Source organism: Zonotrichia leucophrys, chromosome 13 (assembly GCF_028769735.1).
Source record: "Zonotrichia leucophrys gambelii isolate GWCS_2022_RI chromosome 13, RI_Zleu_2.0, whole genome shotgun sequence".
NCBI lineage: Eukaryota > Metazoa > Chordata > Aves > Passeriformes > Passerellidae > Zonotrichia > Zonotrichia leucophrys.
In genome coordinates this window covers 10,283,965-10,305,852 of record NC_088183.1, presented here as the reverse complement: position 1 = coordinate 10,305,852, position 21,888 = coordinate 10,283,965, and the positions used below count along the sequence as shown (strand labels likewise).

General features: G+C 39.4%; 1 protein-coding gene across 13 annotated transcripts in view; it reads left to right on the top strand.

Moving 5' to 3' along the window:
* RAPGEF6 (Rap guanine nucleotide exchange factor 6) overlaps nt 1–21,888 on the top strand; it is a 125,984-nt gene that overhangs the window by 68,079 nt on the left and 36,017 nt on the right. For all 13 annotated transcript variants that reach the window (XM_064724806.1, XM_064724802.1, XM_064724810.1 and 10 more), the window contains 8 exons: nt 10,601–10,732; nt 17,143–17,326; nt 18,153–18,289; nt 18,788–18,946; nt 19,150–19,302; nt 19,822–19,986; nt 20,887–20,994; nt 21,353–21,556. In XM_064724806.1, the coding sequence (XP_064580876.1) occupies nt 10,601–10,732; nt 17,143–17,326; nt 18,153–18,289; nt 18,788–18,946; nt 19,150–19,302; nt 19,822–19,986; nt 20,887–20,994; nt 21,353–21,556 (1,242 nt within the window). The remainder of the gene's footprint in view (nt 1–10,600; nt 10,733–17,142; nt 17,327–18,152; nt 18,290–18,787; nt 18,947–19,149; nt 19,303–19,821; nt 19,987–20,886; nt 20,995–21,352; nt 21,557–21,888) is intronic.

The window sequence follows — 21,888 nt, the reverse complement described above, 5'->3', positions numbered from 1 at the left end:
GCTGCTCTCATCCCCCAGAGACCCCATGGCTTTTGGTTTCCCAAAGTAAGGTGCAGAGCAGACTTGTGTGAAGCAATCAATGCATTCCATTTCCCTGCATCCAGAGCTGTAAAAGGAGGATGAACAGTGGGGGGAAACAGTGAATGCATATCTGCAGTGCCCTTTCAGGCAGGTTCCTGTGGAGGTCAGCGTATTTCTGAGGGCTGCTGAGAACTGGAAACGTGTCTGAGAGCCATCACCCTCTCCTTGGAGGAGGAGGTGATGGCTGTGTGCATCTGGAGGAGCCAGCAGTGGGGCAGAGCTGCCCTTGTGAGGGATGGTCTCTACCCTGGGGACCCTGCCCCTGCTGGACTGACAGACTGGGGAAGATGGGATAAATAGATGCAGGCATTGGGAAGGAAACGTGGGCAGGATGATAAGCAGCGAGGAGTGTGGTGAGCAGTGATCAAAGCTGTGCCAGCTGTGGAGCCACTGTGGCTTTGCAAGAGGATGAGGAAGATGGAGGACTTTGCATCACGTTGGTGGAGATCTGTCTCCACAGGCTGGTTCTGTTGGCAAGGACAAGAGACATTCAGCTTACATTAAACAAAACTCCTGTGATGCCAGTGCAGTATTTTAAAGAGGAAAATAATTCACAAGTAATAATTCACAAATAATTCACAATCTCAGCAAGATTTTGGTTGTCTTTGTAATTCTGATCATAACTTTCTCTGTTCAGTTGTCTGTGATGCACTTTGTGGTATTGGACTCCTAACTGTAATTGTGCTATGAAGTCATTATGAAGGAGAGCTCTAAATGTAACAATTTAGATGTAGAGGGTTCTTCTGTAATAGAAATTTTATGCACATTTTAAGAATTTTCCAAGCCTGGGATGTACCCACAGTTACTGTGTGAAGCATGAGGGTCTGATGGGGTGGGTATGGAGTGATTGGATAATGTTTCTATAGAGGCTATTTAAAATGGATGCTCTTTCAGATAATGTACTTTTTATAGAAAATAAGAGTTTTTGAATTAACTTTTAAGCGTTTAAATTTTTTTTTTCCTGAAGCAAAATAGTTTAATTCAAGATCCCAGGTGCATGTGAAACTTATCTTATGGCAGTAGATGGTAATTTATTTTCTCTGGGCTTCTGTGCTCTTCTCTTTCTGCTGTTTAGATATAAATCTAATAATGTGGAGCATGATAATGATACATTTGCTCTGTAAAAATTTGTGTTTGGGTTAGAGCAGAAGACTTGGAGTAATTTTTCAGTTCCATTCCTATTTCTGGTGTCCTCTCAGAGGGATGTGATACAACTTTTGGTTATTCATAACTAAAATGAGTGTAATCTCATCTTCTGATTCCATAGGGCATCAGTTTGATCTCCAGGATCTTGAGTTGGAACCTTCATGCAATTAAAGATTTCATTTCAGTTCCTCAGAAGAAAACCAGAGCTTTGATAGCGTGTCCTTGATTTGATTCGATGTCACCCTTATCTTTGCTGACGTGCTTACATGGAAAGTAGCCCCAGTAGTATGAATTTTAAATGCTTCCAGAGCAAATAGAGTAACTGATCCTTTGTTCAATTTTTTTCAGTCAGTTTTGATAAGGTCTTTCTCTTCCCCTTGGTCCTGCCTTTCCCACCATTCTCTGTGTCTGTGTCTGTAGCTCCAGCCCAGCTTTCAGCATCACAGAGCTCTCATCCCTTGCTGTGGTTGCTCTCTGAGCTCCTCTCCTGCTCCTCGTGGTTCCCTTCCCTCCCGGGAGCTTGGCATTGCATGGTTTAGCCCTCTTTGGAATGTTTGGAGTTTCAGCCAGCCCCTCAGAGTGTTCATGGTCTCTCCTACCCTGTAATTTCTGATCCTTTTGCCCTTCACCCACTGCTCAGAAGGATTTCTTTGATTCTCCATGTTTTTTGTGGGGGCACAGCCTCTTGGTTCCTCAGTCCTGTGATCCCTGGGCACTTGGAGATTGAGGACTTGGACTGACCAATGATAACTTTGATACAAGTGTTAAATCTGTTTTCTGTAACCACTTGCAGGATACTTTTTGTAAAACTTCCTAAAGTATCAGGCAAAAAAATGCATTTAAGATAAAAATGGTTTAGTATGAGCTATGTGGCCATTTATTCCAGAAGACTTGGATTTTCTTATACTCTGGTGTATAATATGTTAAAGTTAAGTGCAAGTATACATTGTGCTACTTTTCAACAGAAAAAGCCTTTTCCTGAAGTATTGTTTCTGTGGGAAATTAGATCTTAATATACAAATTAAAACCTATCTGTTCATTTATTTCCTCTTAGACTTTGTTTTAAACCTCCTTTGTTAGAATTCTCCTTACAGCTACAGTCTAGGTCAGCACCACCCTCTTTTGCTCCTCTTGCTTCCATGAATGCATTTCTTGCTGAATACAGAAAGAAAACATGGAAGCACCAATGGAAGACTGGTGCTCCTTTGGTTTTTTTGCATGTACAATATCCAAGGGCCTCCTTACCCAGCTCCTGGCTCAGAGGTGGTGCTGGCAGGGTCAGTGTGCTCACTGTGCTCCCGTGTCCTTGGAGCCTGCTCGGTGCATCCCAGAGCTGATTGTCACCTGCGTGTCACCGCTGTGATGGGGCTGTGGCAGCCTGAGGATGTGTAAAGAGGGATTGTCACCCTGCTGGATTTTACCAATCCGTGCAGCTAGCAGCTGATAAATTATTTAATGGATGAAGGTCGATGTAGGTGTGGAATTTTATGTGCCCTGCTGTACTGGCTGAGGATGAGAGTTCCCAAATGTCAGGCTGCTGGAGCTCCTGGGCTCCTTGTAGAACTGAGCATCACTAGTCCCTGTCACATTTTTCCTACTGTAATTATTTATACAAGACACTTTTTACTGTTGTATTAATTTTCAGTGGTGAGAACAAAGAGTAAAATTTGGAGTAAAAGAAGTATTTTTGAACATTCCTGTTCCATATTCAAAATAACAAAACCCACAAGTCTTGACATTTAAAAATATGTTACTTTGTGAATGGACCAGAGAAGAGTTGATCTTCATTTTTTGCAACCATCAGTTATGTTTACTTGCAGGATATTCCCTTTATAATGGATTTCCCATCAATACTGGTACAGTTTTTTGTGGGTGAATTTTCAGACCCACTTCTTCTCCAAAGCTGAGATGTTCGCGTGTCAGACACTTGGCATTATCGTGAGTTAAGGCATAGTAGTAATCTATAATTTAGACATATGAAAACCAAATTAAAATTGCATTACATGTGTGGTTTAAGGCAACACCAGAATATAGTTTGAAATTCTGTCCTCATATCACCTTATTGTAACTAAGGAAATGTAATACTTCAGAGAATTTTAATTTCTATGTGCTATAGGAGCCACAAAGACCAAAATACTCTTGGCTACCAGAGGCAATAAACAGCCTCTAGGGATTATTAATTCTTCCAGATGGTTTTTATGTGTTATGTGTGTTTTTCTACCTTCTTGTAAGCCTGGAGATATTTTAGGAAGGCTTCAGGAATAGTTTTGGAGGCACTGCAAGGCTGCCATGAATGATGTCAACTTGGTCCTTATTTCTTTGAGATTCATGTGTGTAGTATAGATAAAACCAGTAGATACTGTAGATAGTGAATTAAAACATTGTAATAAATATTGTCATGAAGTTTGTGTAGTTGGATAGGTACTGAGGTTTTTTGCATTATGTTATTGAAGGGCACAGGATTTTATCTGGACCTGTTGGGTAAAAAGCTTGAGCCACCACTTGGCTTTAAAAACAAAAACCTCACCCCCCAGACATCATTGGTGCTTTTTAAAAGCTGAAGAAATCTGGTTTTGTGCCACTGGTGAGCCATCTGTGGTCTTTAAGGAGGAAATGGTTTTGTTTGCATTAAGTCTGTGGACTGATGTCAGCATGGGTAATTCAGCTGGGCTCATCTTATTCTCTCTGTGGACACCTAAGTGGCCTCTCTTTGTATCTCAGAGAAGCAACTTTCTCCTCTCCCATTAACACAGCTCTAAGTAGATTTTGAACTGGAGGAGAATTGTGGCTTGTATGTAAAAGGTTAATATAAAGCCAAGTTAATTTATACAAATCCTTGTGAAAAAAATTACTGAAAATTCTACAGAACAACTTCAGAGAAGCCGTGGGTTTTAGTGGTTTCTTGTTGATTTACTGGCAGGATATATGAGATGATTAAAATAATTTAGTGATGCCAAGAAAAAAACATCCAGGAGGTTTGTTCCTTTTTCATTTCTTAGATGGAATGAATGGGATGGAGGAGAGCAGAAAGTGGGATGTAGAAAGGATTGCAGGTGAGAGACTGCAGTGAGACGAGTGAGCTGTGCTGCTCCTTTTTCAGTAGGTTATAGAAAGGAAATGTAGAATGAATTAAATAAATTAGTTATCTTGTGTAAATGAACAAACACATATTGAGACCATCAAAGCAACTTGTCAATAAGATGGTGGAATGTAGAATTTGCTGAAGAACTAATTCAGCAAATAGTTTAATTCAATATTAAAGGTATGAAAGATGTTGAATCAAGGGTATCAGAGAAAATGGTGTTTGAAGGGACTGGAAGGACATGGTCACTGAAAGGGGAGAGGTGAGAGCTGGAGAATTCCTGTTTCAGTGGATTGGGGTCCTGTTCAGCTCTTTGATTATGTGGTCTTTTTAGTTTGGCTATTTGGTTTAATTTTTAAGAGTTAAGACAAACATATTTGGTCTTTTTTTTTTAACTGGCTTCTTGTGACAGTCCAGGCTTTCTTTGTCATCTGAGAAAGGAAAATTGCTAACCTTAAACCTTGGGTATGGTGGAGGCTGAGCAGGAGTGTTCCTAAGGCTCAGAGGTTACCCAGTGTCATCACAGTTAATGCTCTGGGCGTGTGTTAATAGGTTCCAGCTTACAACAGTGAAAACCTCTTAATGGAAAACCTCAATAAACAAAATGCTCAAAAAATGTGCCTTAAAATTGGGACTGTTTGTCTTGTAGAGCTGGTTTTCACAGTGAGGTGGCTGATTTGGGGGTTTTTCAGTGGCCCAGCAGCTGTGTGTGTGCCCTGACACCCCAGGGCTGCGCTGCACTCGTCCTCGGGTGTTTTATGGAAAATAACTCCTGTGTTGTTTCTGAGTATTAGTCTTGCTGGCAGCATTTCAGGGAACTTCAGAAAAGCAAATAAGGTAGAAGGTTACTGACAGTCTGTAAAACCAAGGACAGAAAATTTGCTTATACAGCCTGGAAAAGGACAGACTGTTCTCTCAGAGGCTGATGCTTCTGCTGTGTCCAGACTGCATCGATTGGTTGTAAACATCCATATGGGCTCCTAGAAAAACTGATAAAAAACTTTGCTACCAAGGAGTATTAAAGAAAGGGGCAAACCTTTTGATTTTTTATTGCCCTTTTTCTTTCCATTAATTTGAATTTGGAATGGGCCAAAAGAGTGCAGTGGGTTGTGCTTCCTTTATTTGTTTTTATCCTCATGATGAGTCCTTTGGCCAGTGTCCTTATTGTGGGATCTTTTTGAATGTGTTAGATAAACATACAATTTACTGCAGGTTAAAACACAGTGGTGAAACTCTTACACACAGGATAAGATAATTCACTGGTCTTGTGTCCCTCTGTGAAGACTATTTTGCAAATTCATATTGCCTATGCATTTTCAGCATGTGTTTTTTGGTTATCCAAGGTGTAACAGTAAACACTGATATTTATTTTCAAAACTTGTAGCACAAAGGCACAGAGATGGCTTTTCCTTAGGGCAGACAGACCAGCAAATCCTAAAGTAAATTGCTATGGAAATAAAGGATGAAGAGCATGGTCTCTGCCAAAAGAGGTTCTACTGATTCCTTTCTATGAAAAAAAAGGGAATTAGAAAAGTAAAATGTCTCAGTTTGGCCAGTCTGTGACAAAACTTAACGTCTGAATTCTGTGGTTGCCTTTTCTCTCAGTTTAAACACTGCAGTGGCTTTCTATAGCCTTTTTTAGCAAACCCTCTGTAGGGAGAACATGAAGGGAGGTTGTCCTCAGGCTGACCATCACTTTGTGTCCTTTTCAGACAAGTTGATGGGCGGCCATCTCGTCAAAGGTCACGTCATTTGCTCTGTTGGACAGAGCATGTGCAATCTTCAAAGTCTGTTATAGCAAAATTAGGTTTTAATTTAATTCCCTTGTATTCTGTGTGACTTCACTGCTGAGAGTAAATGGTGTTTACGTGGGAAGTAAATGTCACTGCAGACGCACTGTCCTTGTCTGCTGGCCTGTGAGTTGTGCCATGGATCAGAGCATACACTCCAATTAATTTCAAAATTACAGACACGAGACTTGGTGTGGATACACAACCTTGTACTCACCTTTGTTAAACTTTATGCTGTCCTTGCTGGAGAACAGTGGGAAACCTCAGCTGTCTCAGGGAGAAACCATCACATCATTATTCTGCTCTTGTTACCAAAGTACTTTTAGAGAGTCAGTAATTCTGTATAAAATCAAGATGTCCTGATGTCTCTTTAAAAAAAAACCAAAAATAATAAAATATAATACTCTTTTTAAGTAAACTTTGTATTATGTAATAGGAGAAGGGACAGGTTTGGGGCTTGCAGAGCGTTTTGGTGTTTCTCTGGTTTGGCAGCAGGAGTGCTGCATCCCCTTGCATTGGTGCTAGGTGGCTGCATCCAAGAAATTGATGGAAAAAGCCAAAATTCCTGGTGGACCTTTGGAGTCTCCACCTCAGGTTTCCAAGTCTGCTATGGGGAGAGTTTAGTATTTTGTGCATCTTATTTTTTATTAAATGTTACTGAGTGCTGGCTTTTACACTCCCATGTGCTCTCCCACCACCTCCTCCCGTACCTGGCTGAGGTGACTGCCTGTGGCTGTGTCCTGACAGATGAGATGGGATCAGCCTGTGGACCATCTTCCAAATCTTCAAATTCCTTTAACAAAAACAAGTCCAGGCTGCTGGTGCTTCTGGGTTTGTGCGGCATGGCAGGCTGATGCTACCATTAGGATGAACTTCTGAAGGATTTAGTCTTTTTTTCTCTCCTTTTTCCTCTTGCAGTTTGCTTTAAAAATTCCTAGTTGATCCAGGATTTTTTGGTGCAATCACCAACTGTGTTTTCCTGACTCAGAGGGGGTGCAGAGTGAAGGTGGCTGTGCTGATGATAACTTCTATTTTCCTAACTTTCTTTCTGGTACAGTTCTGAATTGCAGTGTGGCATTTCAACGGGGGGTTTGTTCCTAAATATCCCTTTGTTGGGAAAGGTCAGTCACAAGGATGTGCTGGCACTGATGCAGGGACAGGCTGTGCCAGCATGTCAGATGCACTCATATTACAATTCCAGATTATCCCTTCTTGTGAAAAAATGAAATTGTTGTGTTTTAAAGTAGCAACTAAGTAGTCTGGAGTGTTTATCATACTGTTTGTGGTTTTCCTGTCTGGGGGTGCTGGGGCACACAATTAGCCAGAAGATAGTGCAAATCTAAACATCTGCATCCAAAAGCATCTGATATGGGTATAGTTGGACATTGCTGTGTGGACCTTGTTTCCCAACACAGGATTTTTCAGGATACTGATGCTCTTGTAACAAGAATTTCTAAGTTTCAGAAAAAAAGTCACAGCCACCAATATTTAAGACAATTTTATGTCACTTGCAGCAACTTCCCAGCCACAAGCAGCAAGAGCTTCCTGTGTCTGCTGTCATGTAGGTACAGAAACATCCTCTCTGTATCCTGCTGCCTGGTGAGCTCTGCAAGAAAGAACAATCACTTTGGGTAATAAAAATGCCGTACAAAAGGCAGAAGCTGTGATTTATTTTGGGAGATCAAGTCGAGTGGCAAGCAGTACTTTAAAGGTCACTTGTCTCAAATAAACCTTATCTCTCTCTCAAATTTAAAGAGATATTGGGATGTTTCCTTGCATCTAACTTGCATTAAATGTCTTTTGCAAGAATATATTGCAAAGTCCAGCAGGACTTTGCATCATACATACATACCCATGTGCTTTATAGGTGATGGAAGTGGAGAGCTGGCAGGGGGAGTGAAGAGCAGTTTTGATTAATTGGTTGTTTAGGAATACTCCTTTGGGAAGGCTGGCAGTGCTTTGATCATCAGTGGGTTTTTGTGAAAATGACACACAAAATATATGCACAACCTATTTATTTTGAGAGCCATGTCTTGTTCCAACAGCACTTAGAATTATAGAATCACAGAATGGTTTGTGTTGGGAGAGACCTAAAAGCTCATCTTGTCCCAAGCCCCTGCCATGGGCAGGAACACCTTCCACTAGACCAGGTGGAACCCCATAGGTGTGGAAGACAGTGTTCATCACAAGAATCTTAAAATCTCAAGTAAACCAGAGAAGACAAACTGTACATGGCAGTGCATATGTGTGAGTGCTGGGGTGTCTTTGAGCCAGAATAGGATTTAACAGCATTGGTTGTTGGTAAAGAGCAGCACCTGCCATTGTTCTCCTGGGAAATCCTGCAGAATTGGGTCTAATCTTCCTCCTGATCACTCTTTTACTGGAGCTGTTTTGAAGGTTTGAGAATCTGGATAGAAGGGAGCTTAAATTAGATTTCCTTATGTCTGTGTTACCACAGTCAGCATTGGATTTGATCATGGACAAAAGGATTGAAGCTGAAGTTGGAGCTGTTTGTTGGAATAGGAAGGTTATAAAGGTGGGGACAACCTGAAGAGTTTGCAGCAAACCTGTGGGCTTTAAGCTAAAGCCAGTGAATCTGTGTGGGGTGATTTGTTCTGTAATTTCCTAAAACTCCTGGATGTTACATCAGCTCTTCCCCATGTGCTCACAGCTCTTCCATGTACGTCAGCTCTTCCCCAGTGCTGCTGGCCACTGGATTGAATTTTGTCATCTGAGTGCTTTGACCTTCTTGTTGTTCTCAGATCCTGAAAATAGGTATTTTCAGCCTGTGAAACTTTTTCTGGTGGCTAAACATAGGCTTTAAAGTGTTGTGTTCCCTTTGTGTTTAGATCGAGCCCACTGCAACTTAAGTTCCCTAACCCTCATTCTGCCAAACTCCTTTCTTCCCCCTTGCTTGAATGGACTTTTTGTGGGATTTTAGCAACTTTTTGCTTTTCAGAATTTCTCCTTTTCATCTGAACATAGATATGAATTTACAGGTTGGGTATTTTGTACTTTCTTTTGTTAGGAAAAAGCAAGTCTAGACTAAGGTAAAAATTAGGATAGTGAGGAAGAGTAATGTTTTCTTTCATAGCCCACATGGATTGCTGTATTTGAGTAGTGATTGCCAATGAGAATGTCATTGGGAGTTGCAAGGGATGCAAGATCCCTCATGTTCCTTATCACAGTTTTAATAGTGAAATTATGTTGCATTTGTCAGAAGGTCTCAACAATTTTTTCCCTGGATGTGGGGAAGGTTTCCAAGACCTCTTGGTGCCATCTGTGTTTTCAGAAAATATGTGAAATGGTGTTTGGTGAAGTACTTCTCTTGTGTGTTCTTCAGATAATGGACATGCAATTGTGATGGTAAATCAAAACCACTTCTCTTAAGTTTGGTCAGTATTTATAAAGTTGATACCAGCCTAGGAGTATTTTCCAGTACTGTACTTTAATTTGTAGGACTGAGTATCTAGTAGCTGACACGATTGTGTGAATTTTTTTTTGTTTAATAGAAGAAATCTTTGAATTTTTATGACATCAGTTGATGCCGTTGGAGTAGTTTTGGACTCCTTCTGCATCAGAACTTTTTTTTTTAAAGAAATAGTATTTAACTTATATAATTTAAAAATTATAAAAGCACATAAAGAATCTATGATTCCTTGATACAATGTGCTTTTCATATAGTTGAGTATAATTAAAAAAATTAAATACTAAATTTTAATAATTTAATCTTTTAAAATAAATATATGTGACAAAAAATAAACAAGCAGCTGAATTAAAGGACTGTTTATTTGACAGCATCCCATGCAGTTCTGAGTCTTTAAAAGCTACTGCTGGTTTTTTTAGTAGAAAGAATAAGTTTGTGAACTTGAGTTATGCACTCAAATTTAGATATCTGCGTGTGTGTTCATTTACAGATAGATTTATAAAATAGGGGTGCTGTTGTACATAGCTGTAGCTAAAATGCATAATATTCTTTCTGTGTACTCATTTCTTTAAAGAAAATTTAAAGCCCTTTACAGACCAAATGTTTTATTTAGATTACATTACTTTTTTTTCTACATTGATATTTTCTAAAGGTTATTCCTGAACTAAGGTTCATAAATTGAACTTATAAGGAAGAATCCTGCTTCTTCATAATGGATTGCAATGTCAGCTAAGGTTAAATACTGTGTGCTGTTTGGCCAGCATCATATATTTGTCCTCTTGGGGTGTGTCACTTAGCTGTAACTATCCAGGACCTTTTTTTATAGAAGGGTGCATTGTTTTCCATCAGTTTTATGAAAAGGGAAGTGTGATTGGGTCAGCTTAGTCTAAACTAGCTTTTTCTCAAAATGTATGTCAAGTTACAGGTTCAAATTCTGTTTGATTTTGATTCAATAACTCAGCAATTCAAATACAAATTTAAATACCTAACCAAAGCTTTATGAAAAGCTTTGTCTTCAAATCAGACTTACACATCTTGTTTTCCTTTCTTTTTCCTGCCTTTCCCCAAATTCAGCTTCCAGCTGACCTTACCAAGATGCACCTGACGGACAATCCCCATCCCCAGGTGCCGCACGTCCCCTCCAGCCAGTCGGGCTGCAGCATTGCCAGTGACTCTGGGAGCAGCAGCCTCTCGGATATCTATCAGGTAAGACTGCTTTGGTTTCATAGCTGTCCTTCCTTGGTGTTAAAACTATTCCATAAACAGGAAGAGTGACCCTTTATCCAAGGCTTGGTAAAACCCTCTTGATGCTTCCACCTATCCCTGTGCTGCCCACGGGGCTCATCACTCCCACAGACACAGAAATGCAACAAGCTGCTGCTTGTAAACTCTCTTTGTTGCTTTTCACATCTTTCTGTACCACCAAGTATGCTGTGGCTTTTTAAAAGTAACATTTGTTGATTCATGGGATCATTTTCCTTTCTGAAATGGAACAAATCTCTCGAAATCAGCCTGGTGTTTCCAATACCGTCCTTGATTATTTATATTTATTGCTAATAGCAGATGTTCAGTTCTGCAAACAAAAGTGTGGTAATAAACCCACTTTGCACTAATTGACTGTGGAAATTCTAGTGTGGCTTCCTGAGAGAAGTTGGCTGAAATCCAGAGATAGCTTCATTTGTTTACTGATAATACACTTAATAAGTTACCTGTCTTGTGTCAAATCACAGAGCTCATTTTGTGGGTGTTTATGCTCTGATTGATGAGGGGATTCAGCTTGGATTTGTATTGATCAGTAGTTTCACAGCTTTTCCATTTCCAAGTTGCAGTCTGGCCACAATACAGAATATACAGCAGTTGTTGAGAACGGTGTAGGTGTAACTTGATTGTAGACACCTGTTCCTTTTGCTTAGGTGCTGTCTGGATATTATTTCTATACTGGAAACAGATTAATGATACCTATTTACAGCAATATATTCCTTAGGGAACTTAAAAAATAAGACATTAAAGCAAAAATTACTTTAGAACACTGGAAGTGTCCCTGTGTTTTTGTCCTATTTAATCTACAACCTCACTACATTAGATGTGCTTGCTGCCAGCTAGATCAGGAGTAGCTGGCAGGCATTCTTGAGAGAGTCTTCCCAAGATGCTCCATGAGTTCTCTTATTTCTGAGAGGCTGTGCTGGAAGATGGTGTTCTGTATCTTGATTATTTTTACTCTTTCTTATTTTCTGAATCAAGACTACGTCAGAATTTATGTTAGGTTAGGGTTAGGATTGGGAGAGTCCAAGAGCTTACAGCTCCACTGTGCTGAAAAAAGCCTGCCAGGGAGATCATGGCAGGGCCACAGCATTGCTGCTGCTGCATCTTCCTGGTCTGGACCAGCCATGGTGATGGGTTAGGGTTGGGTTTGGGTTGGGAGAGTCCAAGAGCTGACAGCTCCAGAACAGTGGGGCTGGAAAAGGTTTGCCAGGCAATCCTGGCAGGGCCCCACATTGCAGCTCCTACATCTTTCTGATCTGGAAAACCCATAAAATTGGTTTGGATGAGGATTAGGCTCAGGGTTAGGTTTGGGAGAGTCCAAGAACCAGCAGCTCCAGGAGCACTGAGGCTGGAAAAGGCTGCCAAGGTGATCACAAGCAGGGCCACAACATTGCTGCTGCTGCATCTTCTGACCAGCACCAGCCATGGTGATGGGGAGCTCACCCCAGGATAAGCTGCCATCAGGGTAGAGGTAGGGCTGAGAGTGTCACAGATGCCACAGCTGCACAGACACTGGCACTGGAAAAGGCACTGCAGGGCCATAACAGCAGCGTGCTTGAGTTGCCTGCTGAGTAGTTTGGAGAGGTTGCTTTAAGTGAAAAGCACTTAAAATATATTATTGATTACAAATATATCACTCTAGCAATGATATATTGTAATAAGAGAACACTCTTTTATCATGTGTGGATAATTGTCTTATATCTACTCATCCATAAATGACAAAAGAGCATAATTGCTAAACAAATAAAAATCATATAAATAAAAGAAATGAGGGAGTAACATATTAAATGCACTGTAGCAAATAAACTGTGGTGCTAGGTGTTTTGTACACTAAGGAATAATTAATGTGAAAATGACTGCAGATTTTATATTAATTTTTAGGAGTTAGGACTTTTCAGGTAAGAATGTCCTTTTCAGTGACATTCACCTGTCTGGTTTTGCATCCTGAAGGAAATGAGGACATCTGTTAGAGAATTCCTGGCTGGCCAGGCTGATGCTGAGGCAGGTCACCACTGTTCATCACTGATGAGTGAGATATGGAGAGATAATTGTACAGCCACGTATGATCAGAGCTACAGTGACATTAACTGTGAAAGACTGCATTACAGAATCAAGCATTTGATAAGCTGTGGGGGAAGAGAAGACATGGCATGAGGGGGGGAAATCCTCAACAATCCACAATGATTTTCTCCCCCTTAACTTTTTAGTGAATTTTTAGTATCTCGTTCTCATATGCCTAATGTGCAGATAGTAACCTGATAAAAGATGTATTTTATGTGCATTTATGTATTTTATGGGTTTTATTGCAGTAACTGTAACAGTTAGTGATGGAGAATTCTCTTATTATTTGTCACAAATCTATAAATGATCTCTAGATATTACTTAGTAATAGATAAATGTTGAGTAATAATGCCATTGCACAATATTTAACACAGCATTATATTGCAGCAACACATCAATATAGACAGATTTTGAAATCACAAAAAAGAAGAGTGGTTTCCCCCAAATACTCATCATATTGTGAAGGAAGAGAATATCTTTGATATGTAGTAAACCTACATTTTGAGTGTGATGTATTGACTCAATGATTGAAAGCATTTTTGGTACAGCAAAATTCAGCTTTTCATAAAATGTTTGGAAAATGCTGCTTTGCTTTTGCAGTCAGCTTCATATGTATCATGCCAGGCTTCACATGCTAAACTCTTTAGAAGTATCATTAGTGTCACTAATATTCTGGATAATTTTGATTAATGTAACCTTGAAATGACCTTTTGAATTAATGGTATCTTAACATTAATTTTTCAGTAAGTAGTACAAACTTCATTCTAGAATGGGAAAACATGATTAGAATGGTAGAACCAAAGAATGAAACAGTGTTTTATTAAGATATGTAAAGATTTTCTCTTCATCTGAGTGCACTGCATTCATCAGTAGTGTTGAAATGAGGTTTCACTTGTCCCAGCTGCCTCTCAGTCCAGAGTAAAGCCCATTTCCAGTTAAACAGGAAATTATGAACATAAAGCTTAGTGAGATCAGAAGATTCCTGCCTGTAAGCTCTGCTGTGGAGACATTGTGTTAAATCCTGAGTTAGTTGCAAAAAGTGATGAAAATTTATGCATTTCTTTCTTGCCTTTTCTGTTGCTATTCCCTGTTGGAGATTTCTGAAACACAGACTCCAAAATGTCCAAATGTGTGTATTGTAAATTCCAGCTTGCTTGGAATGCTGCAGAGCAGGTGTCTTTCTGTTGTGCTGCAGACATTTTTAATTATAGAAAGAAAAAGTAAGTTATTCTCTACAATTTTAAAAGTAAATTCTTTCTTGAAGTGGATTCTAAAATTTTTATTCTTTTTCCGTCAGTCCCTTTCTGGAAGTACATTTAATTTTAGAACTATGGTCTTCAGCTGGAAGTAGGGGAAGCTGTTTGGTTGTGCATACAACAGTTGAAATGCAGAACTTGTAGAGCTGCTTTGACCTGTTACAGGGGTCCTCAGGGAAGAAGAATTCAGCATTTTATTACACAGGGAAAACATCTTTCTTTGCCCTTTTATGGGACAGGCTCTAAGGTGCTCAGCCAGGGTCACACAGGGAATCCAAATTGTCTCTCCAGATGTGGCTGGAGAGGTCTCACCCCTACTCTGAGAAATGAGTTTCTTGTATCAATACCTGGCAATCATCTTCTCTTAGTGGCCAACCAGTTTGCATCAGTTTTTTCCTAGCTGTTTATTTCTGTCAGTTCTCTCCCCTTTCATTTGTTTGAAAATCCTTCATTTATCACTTTGGGAGTATGTACTCTTTGTGGGCAGCAGCATCATTGTCCAGCAGTAATTCCAATTGTGGTTAAGGCTTCAATATTGAAATAGATTATTCATAAAATATTTATCAAGGATATATATTTCAGTAGATACCCCTGTGTCACAGACCTGATCCTGGAAATCCATATTTGTGTGAGATTTGAGGATTGCAGCTTCAGGTTTCATTTTGTACATCAGTAGTTCATAAATGTTTGTGTTAGGATTGATTTTTATATTTGATAATGGAAACAGCTGGAGCATTGTGGTTGGGAAGAGCAGCTACTTTTGCAGATGGCTTTGTGAGTGAAATCCTTCCTGTTCCTCCAGCACTGACCTGCCAGCATTCTGTCACCCATCTGCATGGAATCTTGGAAACACAGTTGGAGGACCTGCTCCTATTTCATAGTTTGATCAAATCATAACTTATTTATCAAGAAAGGAGCTGATTTTCTGATTTTCCTCTGTAGGATGTAAAAAATTTGGTAGAACCTGTAGCCTCAGTTTTTCTGGTTTAGCATGGGGGTGTCAAAGTGAGGATTGGTGATGCTGTTTGACATAGCATGGTGAAGTTGGTATAAATTGTGGCTATTTAGATGAAGAAATGCTAGAAAAGTCCTAGAATAAAATGCTGTACTGATCATGTGCTGCTGAGACTCTCCAAGTACAATTTGCACTTGGGCTTAATTCCAAAACTGTTAATGTGAGCTACAGAAGCCAATAAAGTGATGTAATGTAAAACAGATTTAACCCTCTCTATATTGTTAGCCTCCTCTGAAAGAAATACATATTTTAAAATAGTTTAAGCTTTTTTTTTTAGGTTTGCTAGCTAATTTCCAAAATGTGGACATTTTGGAAATTAGCTCTAGGGTTATATCTAAACCCCAGGTTTTTTTTTTTTCTGGTGTAGGATGACAAAGCTGTTCCTTTGTGCAGGTATTGGAGCTCACATCAGCATGGAGTGTGTAGGGAGATGGAGACAGTGAAGTCTGGTGTGATTAAATCACTTTAAGTGAATATTGTTTTATATGAGCCATAAAAGCAGGAGAGCAGTGACCAAGTAAGGACCTTTTGGTGAAAATGAAGCACAAGAAGAAAATGCAGAGTGGAATCAGGGAGGATTCATGTGTCCTGGGAGGAATACAGGAACACTGCCCTAAAGTGTAGGGTTGGGATCAGGAAGGGTAAGGCTCAGTTGGAGGGGGATGTGGCAAGGGATGTGTCAAAAACCAGAAGGGCTTCTACAGGTACATTAGTCAAATAACCAAAACCCCAAAAAAAGGATAGAAATTGTGCTTCAGTCCCCAGTAAATAAGGCAGGAGAACTGATGACATGGAGAAGGCAGAGCACTCAGCAATGTTTGTCTCAGTTTTCACAGGTTGCTCTTCCCACATCTCTCCATGGCCTGAACATCAAGGCAGGGACTGGGGGATCAAATTCTTCCCATGGGAAGAGAAGGTCGTGTTTGAGAGCACCTGAGGATCTGAGCCAGTCCAGGGGACCCAAGGCAGTGCATGGCAGGGCTCTCAGGGACTTGGCTGGTGGAACTGGGCATGCACTCTCCATCTGGCAGCTGTGGGAAGCCCCCAGAGATTGGAGAAAATAGGGATTAAGGCCCCAGGGATACCTTATTGTACCCTGTCAATACTTAGAAAGACTGTTTACCATGTTCTGTAGTGACAAAGACAAAAGTTAGATGTAATTTATGTACAGAGAAGAAAATTTTGCCTGTGAGGGTTTTGAGACACTGGTACAGGTTGTCCAGAGAAGCTGTGCTTGGCTCCATTACAGTGTTCAAATTCATCCTTCATTTTGGATGTTTTGTGAACATGCAAAAACCTTAGCTCAGTGTTTTTGTAAAATCTCAAGGATTTCTTCAAAGTGAAAGTGAGTGTTGTAAATGCGCTCATTTAAAAACAAACTCCATTTTCTGCAAGTTTCTATATAATTGCCTTGTACTTTTCAGTGACACATCTTGTTGTTCAAATTTCTGAATTTAAACAGAAAAATGATTTGCATTCTGGCTTAAGCTTTAAAAAAAGTGATTGAGCAACTACTCTGTAGAAACTGAGAATTTGAAACTACATTTTTTCCCCCTTCCATCTGTTTGGAAATTTATTTTCATGCCATTACATCATTTAAACTGTACATAAGGAATTAGTGCAAGTGATTCCTATGTGATTCTGCTTTTTGTTGCTGGTATTTTGTACTCGTTGACCATTGTCTTGTTTGGCTGCTCAGGGTGATGTCTTTGTTGTCATCTATTGCTGACAGGCATTGGGTAACCAATGATATTACTAAACTATATTACTGTTTTGTTAATACTGTGGACTCAAATGGTGAAAAAACAATGTCACAGGAGTTCACAAGAAGGAGAATAAGTGCTGTAAAATGAAAATTTAGTAGATTTCAGCACAACATGTTTTCCTCAGTGTTCAGAAAGGGAGCTGTTAGATATTCTAGTTAGACTTGTTGGTCACAGAATTTAATTTTTTTAATTAGCTACCTCAGACCATAAATCATTGAACTGAGGACATTGAACCCTCTGACATTTTCTTTGTAGGCTACAGAAAGTGAGATGGGAGATGTTGATTTAACGGGTCTTCCGGAAGCTCCTGTAGACTCTGAAGATGAAGAAGAGGAGGAGGATGAAGATATTGACAGAACTTCTGATCCACTTCTAGGGCGAGATGTTGTCCGAGAGTGCCTTGAGAAGGAGCCTGCAGATAAAACTGATGATGACATTGGTGAGGAGGAAAACTACAGTAGTAAAATTTACTGAGCTTCATGTAACATCTGTAAGAGAAGCATAACCAAAAACTGTTTAATGAGTTAATGTTCAATGTATATCTTAATAATTGAATGATGTCTCACTTTCCTCTCTTGATACTCTTAATTGATGTCTTCTCTTGCTATCTGAGAGAGTATTTGTTCTGAGAATCCAAGTATTTTGAACAACAGTCTTTGTGATACTGGAGATGTGATGTTTTACAGTCATTGTATGCACTGATGTAATGGGACATGTAGCAAGGTAATTCTGACTGCCTGAAAGTGTTGAAGTAGTTATTAAATAGCAAAGAGAACATACTATTACTGAGTGTAGGTATACTTAACTGTAAGCTGCAAAACAGTTAAAATGAAGATAATTTACTGCAGTGTTTAACTAGAAATTGGCATGAATTTCAATAGCAAAATTTGCTTTCTGCTGTACTTCAGATTGCGTCTCTGAACACTGGAAAATCATTTCATGCTCCTGTCTAGCTTATAATTACTGTACCTAGGGGTATTTTTAATTTTTCTAAATGTTTGAAGCTGAAGTGCTTTTACTGTTAGCTAGACTGCTGCCCTGAGAGTCAATCAGAACACCAGCAAGGCTGTGGAGCTGAGTTCTGGCTCTTGATGACAAAGTGCACACTGGGCTCTTTTTAGCCACAGGCACTAATGGGAAGTGTAACACCCCTGAACAATTTTCAAATGAATTTAACTAACATTTAATACACTCGTGGAGGGTAAGGAATCCAAGGAAACCCTGGGCCTTGCAGTCATCATACCAATGTTTCCTTTGTCCAACAGAGCAATTATTGGAATTCATGCATCAACTCCCTGCCTTTGCCAACATGACCATGTCTGTGAGGAGAGAGCTGTGCTCAGTGATGATCTTTGAAGTCGTGGAGCAAGCAGGAGCCATCATACTTGAGGATGGCCAGGAGGTAAGTCCCTGCTGCCAGAGGAGGTGTGAAATCAGTAGTCAGGCTCCAGCATAGGTGCCCTGAGTCACTGTCCTGAAATCTCTTTTCCTGTTTGGATCAAGACATCTGGAATAGCATTTGCTGTTCATCCCTCCCAGAAGGGGTGAGGTAGACTCATCTCTGGCAGTGACTAAATGGGTACCCAGGGAAGGAATGTTCATTCTCACTAAATGGTACAAATATATCATGGCAATTAGCCTACTTATTAAGAAAGCAATCTATTAATCAGTATTTCTCCCTTCAGAATCAGTTCTGAAGGAAATGAAGGAAGCTGAAAAGCATTCCTGTTTCCATCTCTTACATCTCACTGCCTTACAGTGCAGTGTTGGTGAATTAAATGTTGCAGAGATGCGCTGATAACAAACTGGAGGCTACAAGAATGAGCCTTTCTGAGAGATAAGAGCTTACAAAAGTTGTTGAATTAGCTTCACTTTTTAAATTTTTTTTTTCTTTCTCTAGCTTGATTCTTGGTATGTTATTTTAAATGGCACAGTAGAAATCACCTATCCTGATGGGAAGAGTGAGAGTCTCTGTATGGGAAATAGTTTTGGGATTACTCCCTCACTGGACAAACAGTACATGAATGGAGTGGTCAGAACCAAAGTAGATGATTGTCAGGTAAGATTACAATTCTGTATAACTATATCTTATTTTTAAGCATCTAATAAAAGAAAACAGATTGGAACAGGTCCAGAGGAGGCTACAAAGGTGCTCTGGGGTGCACAGCCCCTCTGCTGTGGAGAGAGACTGGGAGAGTTGGGGTTGTTCAGCCTGGAGATGGGGATGCATTCTTTATTCACTGTTGTTCTCTTTGGGCACAGTTTGTGTGTATAGCCCAGCAAGACTACTGGAGGATTCTGAACCATGTAGAAAAAAACACTCACAAAGTGGAGGAAGAAGGAGAAATTGTGATGGTAAAGGAGCACAGGGAGCTGGATCGCAGTGGAACCAGGAAAGGACACATAGTTATCAAGGTACATTTCTTTCTATGCTTTCCGTTAATCTATTAAACTTTTATTTACTAGTAAGTAAATTTGAATCTAGTATACATATTCAGTTTTATCTGTGTCAGCTCAAAAAACTTGATTGGAAGGAATGTGTATTATATTCCAACTTTACTTTCATTTCCCCTTTAATAAAGTTACATACGTTGTAACCTGTTCAACACATAACATTGAGTTTTGTATTGGGAGCACCCTTCGGGGTATTTATGGCCGTTTTTTTGTAATCTGAAAGAGGAACTTAAAATTCTTACAAAAAATTAAAATTAAGGGAAGTTACTAATTGTTTAACCAGGTGTTACCTTTGCAAAATGTCAGGGCTGAGAGAAGCAGGAGGATTTGATTTAAACATGTTGGTGCATTTTCTCCTGAGCTGGCCATAAATGGACTTTCTGATGGGATTATACAGTCATGTGGGTTTGTGTTGAATTCCTCTTTAGGGAGAGGTAGTGGTGAGAGATATCAGTTATTTTTTGATTTGCTTTTTTTAAGGCAACACCCGAGAGACTCATCATGCACTTAATAGAGGAACATTCTATTGTGGATCCAACCTACATCGAAGATTTTCTTTTAACATACAGAACATTTCTAACAAGTCCCTTGGAAGTTGGAAATAAACTCTTGGAATGGTTCACAGTGGACAGCCTCAGGGATAAGGTTGGTTGCAGTCAAAGAGATTAATTTTGCTGGTGAAAATATATTTAAATTGATCCCTTTTTGTATTGCTGGTAAGCTAAGATAAATAAAACTAGGTTCCACTCTATTTAACTGTGTGTTCATTCATGAGAAACCTTGATAGTCTGGAACTTGTGCCAATTTGTTGATTCTTAGCCAATGTTTTTATGTGTTCTAGCCTTGAGCTGAGGAAGTCCAACATGCTGTCAAAACACTGGATGTTTTGTATAGGAAGTTGTGTAGGGTCTGCTGTAGTTACTGCTTCTCTTCTTACCTCTTTCCATGCTTTTCATTTTGGCAGCTACTGGTTTTTAATAAAAAGAAAGATAAAGAGAAATGTATCATGAAACAAAAATAGAAATGGTATAATTTTGGAAGAGAAACTGCTATAGACTTAGATTTTTTTTTTTTAATATGGATGGATAATCTAGCTGTGAGACTGACTATCATGAATAGTAGTGACTCTGTAGCACCTACAGAAGCAATCTGAAGACTTAAATAAAATTTCATAAAAGAAAGCTTTATATTATCACAACTAGAACTTAAAGAAATCATTAGGATGCTTTAAATGGTGATTTTCATGAGCAGTGTCAGGAAGGCTTAGCTGAAGATGGATTTTATGCACCAGTAGGCACTGGGTGAGGCTGCCAGTATTTTTTAGGTATAAAAATATTGGGTTTTTAAATTTGTCATTTGCTTCCCCAAATAAAGGGAAAAAGGAGATGATTTCAAGTGTAAATGTCTTCTTCCTGTCAGATACAGTAATCTGTTTTACCATGTCCAAGTATTCCTCTGTGTTTATAGGTTAAAGCTTATAGGAAAAGACCCATGGGTACCTTTATATGTGTATATATATATACATAGTTTATTTTGTTTTTACAGGTTACCAGGGTAGTGTTACTGTGGGTGAACAATCATTTTAATGACTTCGAAGGAGATCCTGCCATGACTCGATTCCTGGAAGAATTTGAAAAGAACTTGGAAGATACGGTAGGAGCAAAAAGAATGAATGTCACATTTTCTAGTGTTACTAGAATATTTCAGTTTTTGACTGGTAGGAGTCCCTAACAGCTGTAGTCTCTAAGTGTAACAGTTAACAGGTGGCTTTTAACATGGGACATACTTGTTCTTAAATATAAATTAGATATAAAGGCCATATAAAGTAATACCTATGGCACTCACTTGGGAGTTTTTGCATTTCTGCAAAATAGGACAAGGTTTATTTAGTAAGATCTGAAAATCTGGTATCAAAAATCTGTTTTCTGGCACTTGGGGTATTTTTTGTAACTGTTTTTCCATTTCTGATAAAAGAAACATTGCAGTGCATTTTGTGTCTTCTGTGTTACAGAAAATGAAAGGCCATCTCAGATTGCTGAATATTGCCTGTGCTGCCAAAGCAAAATGGAGACAAATCACCCTGCAAAAACCTTCCAGAGATTCTCCCCTGTTTTTCAGCCTTCTTGGAGGCAGTGACAAAGGGTTTGGCATTTTTGTAGAGACTGTGGAGATAGGCAGCAAAGCAGCAGAAGCTGGACTTAAGCGTGGTGATCAGGTAAAAACAAATAAGTTAATTTAAAATATTCTGCTTCACCCACCTTTTGGTTGTTCTCAACAGAAATCTTGTGCTGTGTACTAAAACCAAACCACTGGAAACTGTGGGAATGCCACAGCTCAGTCTCCATTTCTGTTTGTTAAATGGGTTTCTGTTAAATAGTTTTCAAAATACGTAAAATATTTAAATATTCCAAAAACAGCATGGGAAAAGAAACCAAGTTATGGTTATTATTTGAAACTTTCTGATTGGAGATATGGTTACATTGAAACAATCAGACTGTTTTGTGGGATGGATTCTCACCTGATGTGTTTGATCCCAGCTCACTGAGG